This window comes from Lynx rufus, unplaced genomic scaffold (genome assembly GCF_022079265.1).
Source record: "Lynx rufus isolate CCGP_SWC_20201006 ecotype Redwood Valley unplaced genomic scaffold, mLynRuf1.p SCAF_3, whole genome shotgun sequence".
In the NCBI taxonomy this organism is placed as follows: Eukaryota; Metazoa; Chordata; class Mammalia; order Carnivora; family Felidae; genus Lynx; species Lynx rufus.
Window position 1 is genome coordinate 335,053 of NW_025814845.1, and position 12,657 is coordinate 347,709.

At 59.2% G+C, this 12,657-nt stretch overlaps 1 protein-coding gene across 2 annotated transcripts in view; it reads left to right on the top strand.

The window, feature by feature from the left end:
- AFAP1 (actin filament associated protein 1) overlaps positions 1 to 12,657 on the top strand; it is a 92,252-nt gene that overhangs the window by 16,270 nt on the left and 63,325 nt on the right. For both annotated transcript variants that reach the window (XM_047091861.1, XM_047091860.1), the window contains exon 4: positions 3,741 to 3,849. In XM_047091861.1, coding sequence (XP_046947817.1) covers positions 3,741 to 3,849 — 109 coding nt within the window. The remainder of the gene's footprint in view (positions 1 to 3,740; positions 3,850 to 12,657) is intronic.

The window sequence follows — 12,657 nt, forward strand, 5'->3', positions numbered from 1 at the left end:
AGTAACTTTCTCTGAAGTATTAATTCGAGGGAGAAATGTTTCCGTGGATCTGACGATGTCTAGTGACTGGTGCGGTGCCGGTCCGTTCGTGTCTGGGGCGCGGCCAAGCGACCAGGGGTCAGTCATCCCTCCAGGAGGGCGGTCTCTCACGTGTCTCCCCAAGTCTCTGCAGAGGCTGTGGGGGGTGGTTTGTGGGGCCAGCGCAGGAGATGCGGGGGGCGGGGGCAGGACAGCGGCCAGGCTCCGTGTGCAGACTGGCTGTCTTCTGTATCGAGGGCAACGTGCACGGTCCAGGTTGGCGCCACGCTGGCGATTGGTGTCGCCGTTAGAAGGTGCATCTCAGAGGCCGCCCTGGCCAGAGACTAGTGTCATTATCACAAAATGAGGCCCCAAGCTCAGCTCTCCCGGGACTCTCCAGACCGGTCAAGCTGGTGTTATGGCCTGCTGACCTGCAGCTTTACAGGAACGCTGGAATGAGCCCGAGAGCTGGGGCGGACGTCACAGGCGCCCTCGTTTACAAGCGAGGACAGCGGGGCCCAGAGCTGCGGGGAGGTGACGCGGCCCCAGGACGGCGCTGGCCCCACACGCGGTCCGTGCCAACGAATTGGCCTTCGTCCTCTTTGTGCTAGACTCCTGTTTCCTTCCCCTTGCCTTCTCTGGTTTTCCATGAGCCCTTTTGGAAATCTGCCTTCTGTGTTTTGTACTTAGAAAAATTCCTGTTTGTTTTTCACTTTGAGATAGAGTGTGTGAGTGGGGGAGAGGCGGGGGGAGGGAGAGGGAGAGAGAATCCCAAGCAAGCTGTGCACTGTTAGCACAGAGCCTGACCAGGGCCTCGATCTCACGAACCGTGAGATCGTGACCCGAGCCAAAATCAAGAGTCTGACACTTAACCCACTGAGCCACCCAGGCTCCCAGCCACCCTCTAAAAATTCCTGTAAGGGTGATTTCAGTGAACTCTTACTATTGAAAAGACTCAGAAAGAAGCTTCTCCTCTGAAAGCAACGATACTAACAGCTCGGGTCCCTCTGTTTAGCCTTTGCCACACTTGCTGTTACTTAACAAGCCGTGGTTTCTCTGACTGAAACCCAGAATTTCCAGGATAAGGAGTATTTGGGAGTGGAGTGTAGGCCCTTTGGGGAGAGAGAGGGTGTTCCCCCGTAACAATGATGTTTTTGAGGGGTATTTCTTCGAAGCCAAGGTAGCTTAATTTTTTACTGATTTTAGAAATGGTAAATATTACGTGGACGAGCCAAGCTACACAGATATGCAAATGCTTGTTAACACGTTGGTGAATGACCTCCCGTCTGTGTATGTGTGTAAGCCTAAACACACACATTTTCCACGAAGGGCTCCGGTGTGCCGGCTTTCTCCCGCCGAACAGAGTCCAGGGAAGGTTTGCCAAGAAAGTGACCGTAGCAGGTGCGTGCTGACCTTTCTGACGTCTGCACGTGAGTGGGTCGGCACACCTAAGCGTTCTTCTCTTGGTGAACTTTGAGATTGTTTTTAGATTGTGCTAACTAAACTTTTTTTGAACATCTTTACACATTTTTGCTCTCATGACTGGTGGCCCTCTCGCCATGCGTTTCCAGAAGTGGAATTATGGGGGGGAGGGGACGCCTGCGTGGCTCAGTCTGTTGAGTGTCCGACTTCTGCTCAGGTCACGATCTCACAGTTTATGAGTTCGAGCCCCGCGTCGGGCTCTGTGCTGACAGCTCGGAGCCTGGAGCCTGTTTGGGATTCTGTGTCTCCCTGTTCTCTCTACTCCTCCCCCGCTCATGCGCTCTCTCTCTCTCTCTCTCTCTCTCTGTCAAAAATAAATAAAACATTAAAAAAAATTAACAGAAACAAGAAGTGCAGTTATGGGACCTGAGGGCACACCTGCTGAGAAGCTGTGCCAAACCCGCGACCAGCAGCAGCGGCTGTGAGTCAGTTGCGGGAGCCCGTCAGCTGGGAGGGGAGCCCCTCACCCTGAGCGGCTTAGCGTAGCTTGCGGCTGTAGGAACGGGGTCTGTGCTCCTTCTAAACGTCTGTTTGAGTCAGCTGTTCGTAACGCTCTCCCAGGCCATGAATAATTGGCCTGTTCCAACTTCCAAGAGGAAGTTGAAACCCTCTCTGTTTCATGAATAAAGACACACAGTGAGGCAGGCATCTCTTTTCCACGAGTAACAAGCAGGGATTTTAACCCGGGCCCGGGCTCCTGTTCAGACCTGGCCTGGGGCAGAGCATGGTGTAGCGGGTTCCGTTTTAAGCACTGCCTTTTCGGGAGGATAGGAAGGAGCTGGGTGCCGTCCAGCGGACGACCACAGAATGACGACAGTCGGGAAGGCAGCCCGGTGGGAGGCGTGCGAAGAGACGGGGGTTGTGTAGTCCGGGGCGCAGGCCCGGGGCGGAGGGCAGATAACGGGCCTCAAGCAGATGGAGGAAAATTGTGAAAATTACCCTTCATCTGGCGAGAGGAAGGAGTGGGTTGGATTCACAAAGGACTTCTTGGATCCGGTGTGAGTTGCACTTTCCGTGGTGGAGTCTCACGTTCTAGAGAGTTAGTATAAACCCTTACGATTTCTTCGAAACGTGTTGTGCTTGGACACTTAACTTGGTGGATTGTCCGTCTGGGCCACTGTTCTGTTCCATTCTCAGTGACATCTTTCTAATGTGCTGGATGTAGGTCGTGTGAACCAGTCACAAGAGGGAGAGAGAGGATGTGAATACAAAAAGGTCTTCAGTGGACAGGCCTGGTGTCGGAAAAAGCCCAGCTCGATTTCAGGGAGGCCGTTTAGACTCCCGGCCTCACGCTCCGTGTCTGGGATGCGTGAGTTAAGGTAACGTCTGCCGCGGAGGCCTCCAGAGGCGGCTGACTGAGCCACCCGTGGCCGATGCACAGGCGCCCGGCACGGCTCCGGGCGGGTAGCAGGTTTTGGCAAACGCTGGCTTTCCTTGCCCTCCCCTCCCCGCCGTCTGCCGGCGTGAGGACCAGCGAGTGAGGGAAGCGGCAAACTCCCGGGTGTCCGTGCGGAGCGAGGTGAGGACGTGCTCCTCCTCGGGCACGTGCGAGGGAAGAAGGCGGCCTCAGTCCCCGCCGGCTCTCGCGTGTTCGGAAGGTATGGCCTCAGAACCAGGGTGCCTCAGCCTCAGAGTCTGAGCAGAAACTGCGGCGGGATTGGTTTCCGCCACAAGCAGACTCCTTCTCGACAGAAGTTTCTCAGAGCAGCTCGTAGGCGACTTTCTTTTATAATTCTTTAAAAGCGTCCGTGGCCACGGGAGGGGCGTGGTGGGAGTGTGGGCCGGCCACGTTCGTCTGTCCAGCCACTGCCTACCTACTGCCTCGTGGCGGATCTGGACGGTTCCCGCGCCCCGGAGCCCTGGGGACGCAGGAGGGTCAGTGCTGTGGGGGACGGGGGAGGGGAGCCCCCCTCTCGGCTCTGGGGAGGGTCCGAGAGAGGGCTGCGAGTCCGCCCCTGCCCCGGAAGCAGGCTGTGCCGGGGTGCGAACGGCCGCTGGCCGCTGGCGACCTGGCGTGGACCCGGTGGGGTACGGCCAGGGCCGGGCCGGGGTGGACGTGGCAGGGAAGCAATAGGGACCCCGGCAGGGCCTGAACTCCGAACCCCTTTGTGGGACGGTGTTCTTTTTTACCACGGACTTCGCAAGGAAAGGGGGGAGTGCTGGGCAGCACCTGCCAGTGCACACGACAGAATTTTCTAGCGACAGTTCTGATCTCTGGTGTCTCTGCTTCTTCTCCTCAGCCACCCGACGGCGGGCCGCCACCGCTCCCGACGTCCTCTCTCCCGGAAGCTTATTACGAGGAGGCCGTGCCCCTGAGCCCTGGGAAGGCTCCGGAATACATCACGTCGAGTGAGTGTCGGGGCTGCCTGGCCCGTGCCGGCCGCTTCGTCTGCGGGGTGGGGAGAGCGCGGCTCGCTCTCTGGGGAGGAAGGGGAGGAGGGGCCTACAGAGCGACAGGGAGCGTGGAGCTGAGTCACTCTGGACCCCGAAGGTAAGTGCCGGAAGGGCTGCGAAGCCTGCAGTGCCTCGCTGGCCCCTTGGGTAACTCACTGTCCGCTTCCTCTGACCTGTGCTGAAGCCTTGTCGCCGTGGAGTCCTAGGTCTCGATGGAGCGTGTCCCCTGTGGTCACAGGCAGTGACTTCCATGGCAGCGTGTGTTTGCGGCTTCCCCCCGCGTGCCGTGATGGGCGGAGCTGCAGCTGGAAAAGCCTGGGTACAGAACCCCTGGGCGTCCCAGTCACAGGCCTTTCTTCCCGCCTCTTTCTTCTTCCTTTCATATAGGTTTTTCTAGAAAATTCTTGCCTAGGCTGGAGCCGTCCTGGCGAGGCTCTGGTCTGGCGCCTGCCTGGTAGCTCTCAGAAGTACCTCTGTTGGGTCCCAGACCCCACATTCACACGGAGCACCTTTCTCTAAGCACCTCTGGACTTTGGTGCCGGATCACCAGCTTCATCTCTTCCCCGATCCCCTGTCAGGCAGGGAGCTGTCGTCCCCGAGCGAAGTGCGGGGACGGCATCCGGGTCCCTGTGGACGAGAGAGCCGTGCTTTTCTTAGACACATGAGACGGGAAGTCAGGCGGGTTTGCTCACTTTGGTCTCGGGGCTTCCGGCACGTTAATATTCGTGGCACACGGTCCTCCTTCCATCTGTCTTCTCACGGAAATGCACGCCTTCACCCAGGGCCGTCTTCCCGTCCCCCGAGGTCTCTGCCGTGTGGCACTTTGCGGTCTCTGACCTCCCTGTCCCCTGGCAGCAGGCAGGCGGAGGTGCTGCCACAGTCTCCCTGGATCGTTCCAGGAGGGCCTCCTCCCATGGTACGTCTTCTGCATGAGAACCCAGCGAGCGGGACCGCCGGCCCTTTGAGGGCAGGGCGCCAGTTTGCCCGGCTTCCGGAACAGGTGCACGCTGAGGGAGAAGGGGACGGTTCTGCGACGGAGGTCAGGCCCTATCGGGCTTTGAGGTCTCTAAGTCAAGTGTTCTAATGTTTCTTTTATGTAAAAACTACTCATGGAAAATGCGAGTAATTTCTAAGTGTCCACCATCTCAGAAATCAGGGGTCTACTCAGAAAACATGGAAACAGAAACGGCCCGGTGGATTCAGGACTTCACTGGAGTCCTTTGCTTTGTCACTGCACTGAGCACAGGGAAACGGGTTTTTCGACAAGGGTTGCCCAGCAGTTGGAACAGTCTGGCTCTAGCTTTCTCCTACCTTCCCTCTCCCCCACCCTCAACACACTGTCTGGGCCAGAACCTGGTAGTCATTTTGTTTGACGTCGGGGGGCCTGTCTGAGGAGCCCCCCGTCAGCGAGGTGTCCTGGCCTGTTCCTCAGAGAAGCCGTCCCACACTTGCTGGCGGTGGGCAGCTTTTGTTGAGCTCGCTCCGGAAGCAAGACCAGCGGGACGCACACTTGGGGCCGCGAATCAGCGGGGCTGATGTGCGTGGCTCCCTCGGTCCGATGTCTGTGGCTGCACAGCTGGCGGTGAGGACCTCCCCCCGCTCCCGAGAAACCGGGCAGTGGGCTGGCTTCCAGATGGTTCCTTAGGGACTTGGCAATGGCTTGTCGAACCCTGGGTCAGGTGTGGGTCTAGCAGAGAAGCAGGCTGTGAAGAGTGTCATGGAATGAAGGGTCTGTGAAGGGAACGAGGCTTAGGCAGCCGTGGAAACGGCCAGAAAGTCCCGTGGAGCAGGGCTGGTGGTTGGGAAGAAACGCTGAGGAACCGGAGGAAGGGGGAGGGCAGATGGGGACGTGCCTCCGCAGAGCTGCACGCGCCTGGCCGGGCCTCCGACGACGAGGGACAGGACCTGCACGAGCTGCCCGGGCTCTGGGCCCAGCGAGGGCCGGCCGGCGACTTGTGTGCGCGCTGGAGCAGCGCCTGGCCCCCGTGCCAGCCTGCGGAGAGTGCTGGTGGCCGCTCCCCTCCGGCCTTCCGGACTGCTCGCAGACCTCTCTTGTGGCCAGAGCCAGCCGAGAAAGGGACTCTGGGCAACGTCACTGCAGCCTTGCTCGGTTGATGTGGTATAAAGCTACCGCTGTTTCTCCGTCGTCCATCTGGCACCCAGGCACACGCTCTGAACCGCGTTGGGTTTCCAGGTAGGGACAGTGCAGGGTCACGGTGCAGGGTCATGGGGCCCAACTGTCACCCGTATCACAGAAAGCTCCCCGGCCCTCCACCCCAGAGGAGGCAAAGTCCCTTGCTCTTCCCGCGGGGTCTTTCTCCCCTTTGGGAGCCCGTAACCTGAAGGTTGTGATGCACGACCACCCGCCATTAGAGTTTCTGCCGTGAGATCGTAGGGAGTGGGGGAGACACACGCAGACAGCAGAGTCAGGATGAGTAGCCTCGTGTGTAACTAGTCCCGTCCTCATTTCTACAACTGGTCAGTGGTCATGGCTCGTTTTTGTAACTTCCTTCCTGTTCCCATTGGCTTCGGCAAGCACCTTGGCCAATCACCCGGTAAGATGACTCACCTTTCCTTCCCGAAAGGTCTGTGCTGCACTGGGTGGTTCACTTACAGGGAGCGGGAGTACCGGGGCCACCCTAGAGACCTGCGCCCCCCGCCCCCCTCGCCCTGGTGTGGCCGTGACTAGTCACCCCAGCCACTGGAATAACCCCCCCCCCCGTTGTCTCCACTTTTGGGTTAATGGAGCAGTCACTGTGTCCTTTGGAGGGGACGTTCTGCCCTTAGGAACTAAGACCTATGGGCTGCAGAGCCAAAATTGTCAGGGAAGGGAGGCAGAAATGTCCATGATCGCTAGGGGTAACGGAGATAGGAGCCACCAGCGCGTTCAGCCCTACATTCCCAGACCCGTGAGCCCTGGCTCTGGGGGAAACTGAGGCACAGCACACCCTGCCAGAAGGTATTCTCGAAGACGGCACCCCCAGTCTCCAGGGGCGGCCAGTCAAGCTGGTCCTAGAACTGGGTATTCAAAGGGTATTCCGCTGGCCTGTTGGGGCACCTGCTTCAGGGGACGGGGACACAGCGTGGCCAGCGGGTCTCACGAGCACAGACCCGTAGCGCGGGCTGCATCTGCTGTGACAGAGTTCTCTGGTCACAAGCAACGTCGCGGGATGCCGTGCTGGTGAACAGAGCGTTCTGCAAGACCGTGGATGGGGCTTTAGGCAGGAGCATCGTGGCGGGGAGAGCAGATTGTCTGGAGTGATCTCTTCCAATGAGAATGCATCACTGCCCCTTCCGTGGAGGACGTGGTCCAGTTCCAGGTGGGCCGGCTGGGGCCGCGGGGCACAGGGTCATGTGCGGGCAGGGCCCTCAGCAGGGCTGGGAGTCACGCTGACCCTGCCGAGCGGAAGTCCATCCCCGGACCACGGCCACTTGTGCGCGAATGCATCTGGACGGGCAGCCTGGGGAAAGAGGCTGGCCGACGCTCGTGTAACGGGCCGTGTCATGTCCCCGGTCGCGAAGCCCCTCCGCGGAGGCTTTGCCGAGAGTTCTCCCGGTACGTCCGTCTTCACCTTCCCGGCGTATCTGGGAGGCCCGTCCGCACCCCTCTGCAGACCTCCTTGCTGCCAGTCTTGACCACGCAGCCAAGCCGTAGGCCATGCCGAGGGGTCCCTGTTGGGAGAACGAGCCCGTGTGGCAGGAACAGGACCACGTGCATCTGAACTACTAGCTTCTACCTGTTACGTACAGCTTCCGGGCCTGGAGGAGCCCGATGGACGCAGACCGCTGGGATGTGAGCGTCGGGTTCTCCACGGTGGGTCAGGTGACACGGAGCCCGTGTTGGGCAGCTGGGGCGCCCGTGAGCAAGCATTTAGACGCCACTAGGGTGTCCGTGAGCCAAAAGCAGTTTCTCCAAGGTGAACTAAGTGTTTCCAGAGGTTGGTGTCGCCGTGCCCTGAAATCCTAAAGGGTCTGTGCCGAGCTTCACCTCTAGGGGCCTGCCCTCCGTCAGGCTTCTGCTAGCTTCTAGAACAGGGTATGATCCGAGACACAGAGCCCCGGTGACGTGGACCTCACACAGTCACGGCAGCTGTAGAAGTCCACGAAAGCCGCTGCCTGCGCATCCGGTGGCTCGGACGTCTGGAAGAGCAGCCGGCTGGAGGTGGCGGGGCTCAGGGCCTCGCCGAAATCCACGAAGACAAGTCCATCCGCCTGTGAGTCCCTCCACACTCGGCAACACGGGCGACGCAGAAGATGCCGGTGCTCTTGGCCGTGGCGCAGGACCGAGGGGATCCGAGCTGCCCCAGGAGGGGGCCCCGCAGCAGGGCGGGCGACACTTCCGGGACCGGGGGCCGAGCCCGGCAGCGCCTGGCACCCTCCGGTGACCTCGACCTTCCTTCAGAGTGGAGCTGCCGCCGTTCCTTCTGCCTTCCGGTCTGCATCTGGTGGCGGCCCGTGGTGCTGGCCCTCACCCCGGCCACACAGGCCAGGAAGGCTGGAAGCCGGGTCCGGCCTGGCTGAGCTGGTGGCAGTCGCCGCGGATCTTGTTGGGGCTTTGGGTTCAGATCCACATTTCATCTTGCTTTTGGTTCCCGGTCGCCTGCGCCCCTTGTCCTCTCGCTCCCCGAGAGCAGTTGGTTGAAATGTTCTGATTTCTGGGCTATGGAGATATGTCTACGATACGCATTTTAACGTTTTTGGTTGCAAGTAATCGACCATCGGAGTGTTCTTTGGTTCCGTCACAACTGCCCACGGGACTAGTGTCTGGCCTGAGGACTGTTTCCTAACCAGCGACATCAGGCACACACACAGATCCACACAGGTCTCTGGCTGGCTCTTTGGGCTGCCTCCTTGCACTATAAGGAGTGTAGACGTCTACACGGGATGCCAGGACATGCCGGGGGTTGGGGGCTTCTAATCAGCACCCTCTCGGACTTTGCCGAAAGGAAACCCTCCATCCATCTCCGAAACACCCGTTCCGCTTACCTCAAGGTCTGAAGGCCGGTGGTGATTCTTTCTCCTCCTCCCCCGTCCCGGGTCCTTCTTAACTTTTCACAAAGTCCTCATTGTTTCCTAATATATTCCAAACCCCAGCCCCAGACAGTGAGCTCCTTGAAGTCCTGCTGGAGCCACCGGGGGGTGCAGGGAATGAGGAGGTAATGAGACGTCCTGCTCTCCATTGGGGAGGCGTCGGAGAGACTTCTCAGAGCTTGACTTTCCTTTAGGCTCAGACTGTGGTCAGTACCCCTGACTGCTCTGTGTTTCCTGCTAAGTTGGCTGCCGGTCTTCTAAAAAGGAATGTGCCGATTCTCTCTCAGAAGCGGGGGGTGGGGGGTGGGGGTGGGCAGCGAACCTGCTGTCTTTCTCCGCTGGGCACCTCAGCCCTCCCCAGGACAGAGAGAGCCACCAGGGGCCCTGTTGGCCGTCCTCCTCCGGGGGGGGAGACGTTCCAGGACCCCCGTGGATGCCTGAAGCTGCAGACAGTACCCAACCCCGTATGTGCTGTGTTTCTTCCTATACACATACTTGTGATAAAGTTTAATTGGTAAATCAGGCAGCAGGAGATTAACAACGATGCAACCAGTGTAACAACCGCTGTAATAAAAGTTGTGTGAATGTGGTCTCTCTCTCTCTCTCTCTCTGTCTCAACATCTTACTGTCCTGCCCTCACCCTTCTTCTTGCGATGATGTGAGATGACAAGTGCTCATGTGCAGAGATGAAGGAGGCAGGTGACGTGGGCGCGCGACGCAGCGTGAGGCTGCTGCTGACCTTCTGACCGCACGTCAGGAGGAGAATCACCTGCTTCTGGGTCATACCGACCGTGGCAAACTGAAACCACAGAAAGTGAGACCACGGCTCAGGGGGGACCACGGCACTGAGGTGCGCCCGTCTCAGGGGCGGGGGCCTGGTCTTCCATGGCTGTACCCGTGGAAGCACAGCTGGCCTGGGACACCGTGGGGGTGGGGGCACGGGCCCTGCGCACAGTGGAAAATCCGTGCGTAACTTCTGACGCTGCGAAATCTTCGCTGCTAGCCTGCTGTTGGCTTGGAAACCTTACCGTGAGCACAAATAGTCCATCAACTCACGTTTCGTTTGTCATATGTATCGTGTACTGTATTCTCACAATAACGTAAACTAGAGACACAAAATGTTATTAAGAAAAGCATAAGGAAGAGAAAATACATCTTCGGGACTGTCCTGTGTTTTTTGAAAAAAATCTGCTTCTAGGTGGACCGGTGCAGTTCAAACTGTGTCCAAGGGTCAACTGTATAAATAAGAAAAGTAATATCTGATGCATCGTGAGCCTTTGGTAAATGCTTGTTGCATGAATGAAATCAAAGGTCTTTCTCCCACTTGTAAGTATTCGTTAATGCTGTTGCTCGTTCGTTTGCTAAGTGTTTAGTGGATTCGCTATTCCAGGAAATGAGCTAAGCACTGAGGGATTCCTGGTCCTTTAAACTATGGTGGGCATAACCTTTGGGAAGGAAAAATCTGATTTTGTGCATCGCCCCTCCGAGACCTCCGTGCGCACTGGGTCTCTCCGAGTCTGGCGGCCCTCCACTTACCTTCAGTGTCGTGCCTCGCCACTCCCCGCCACGTGAGCTCTGCTCTAGCCACGCTGACCTTTTAAAACCCTTTTACTGTAAAACATTGTACGTTTACCGAAAAGTACTCAAAATATGCATATGGACTTACTGACTTACGATCCAGGATATCTGTGGAAGCGCCACCAGGTCACGAGGAGAACGCGTCAGCCCCAGAAGCTCCCGTGTGCCCCTTCCTCATCCCAGCCCCTCCCCACAAGTGTAACCAGTAACGTGGCCTCTGTGGCAAGCATGTAGGTGCTACTGGAAAACAAGAGGCTCCGCTCTGATGTTTTCGATGCTTTTGCTCCGCGTTCCTCCTCGACTCCTGTGTGTGGTTGGCACCGACGCATAAAAGGTCTGGATCGAGTTTTACCTTTGGTGTCCCCTGCCCCCCGTGTGCCGACCCCCCCCCGGCCTGTCTCCCACGGCCTGCCCCGCTCTACCTGGCGCGCATGAGTCACTCCAGCACAGGCCAGACAGCTTCCCCGGCAGTGGAAACGCTCCCCGTCTGGGCTGTGGCACCACGTCCGCTTTGCCACCGCGAGTGCTGAGCTCTGGAGATGTGGCTAGTGCCACGGAGGAACTGACACCTGATTTTCTTTGACTTGACTTAGACCTGAATTTCAGTAGCTGTCGTGACTCCCGCATTAAACGGGGCGGTGGTGTGGGTGCACGTGCGCATGGGGAGGACGTTTCCTCGGGGAGGACAGCCCGACCGCCAGGGGAAGGCTGTATGTCCGCGCAGGGGCAGGAACGGGCCGTTCTCTCATTCTCTGTCCGCAGCAGTTCGGGCCGGGCCCTTCTCAGGCCTGGAATCACCCTCTGCCTGGTCCTCTGGGTAGGTCCTCATCGGCAGGACGCAGGTGCCTCTGGGCCGCCGGCCTCTGCCCCCCGACCGCACCCATTCTCAGCGCTGCCCCCACAGGCTCTTGCTGGACACCCTTCCCTGACCGCTTCATCGTGATTGAAAACCCGGCCGAACAGCTGTCCCCGCTCGTAGTACTGATTCTCCGTGACGACATTCGAGCGCGGGCATGAGCGCCGAGTGCAGGTTGTAACCCAGTTCCCAGCGAGCCAAGAGGCGGATTCTGCCGAGCGGAAGGTCTGCGGCTGCCATCGCTCCAGAACCGCGCGGCCGGCCACGTCCGCCGTAGTTCGTCCACCCGAGTCACGCGTCGTGTAGATGTCCATCCGTCTCTCAGACGTGTCCTGAGAAGGGAAGGTGTTCCGGATGCGTCTGGGGGTGCGGGAGAGTGCAGAGGCGAAGTCGACACCGTGTCAAGGAGCCTGTCGTCCGGCAGGGCTGAGGCTGAGAAGACGGACAGTCCCTCGCACTCGCTGGACTCTGCACCAGCCGTTCGTCCGAGGGCTTTGCAGGTGTGACGGGTTCATCCAGCAGTCCGCCCTTCTGCGGACCCTGGTTCCTTGCCCCGGGCCAGGTACGTTGTCCTGTGCTGGGGCCAGCCCATCCTGCAGGGCGGTCTCCCTTCCCTGGGGGGCTTGCAGCCTGACGCAGGGGGTCGACAAACAGCAGGCCAGCACGGTGCAGGCTGCGGAGGCAGACACGAGGGGCGTCTCGCCCAGCGCCTCAGCCCGGGCCGCCGGAGCGAGACGCCGCAGACTGGGTGGCCCGACACCAGACGCTTGTCTCCTCACTGTGCCGGCGGCCGGATGCCCGAGAGCAGGGTGCCGGCCCGGTCAGGTCACGGCAGGGGCCTTGTCCTGGCTCACGGACCGCCGCCGTCTCCGAGTGTCCTCACGTGGCGGACAGAGAGCAAGACCCCGCGCCCGCTCTCCCCAGAGAGACACCAGTCCTACCGAATTAGGACCCCCCTCACATAACCTCGCTTAAGCATAATTACCTCCCAGAAGTCCCGTCTCCAGATAGAGTCTCGCTGGGGCGAGAGCTTCAGCATGTGAATTAGGGAGGACCGACTTTGGCGATTCACGGAGGGCATCGTGGAGGAGGTGCCCGTAAATTAAATCGTGAAAGGCAAGAACATTCATTCAGGCGAAGGGAAATGGAGTGGGACACACAGGAAGTGAGGCGGAAGCACCGCAGGAGCGAGGGAGGACGTGCTGCGTTCGGGAGACTGGACGCCATCTGATACGAAGCGTTACTGCCTCGCGGCATGAGAAGGACGGGCGCACGTGTGTCCGGAGGCCCCGAGGAGG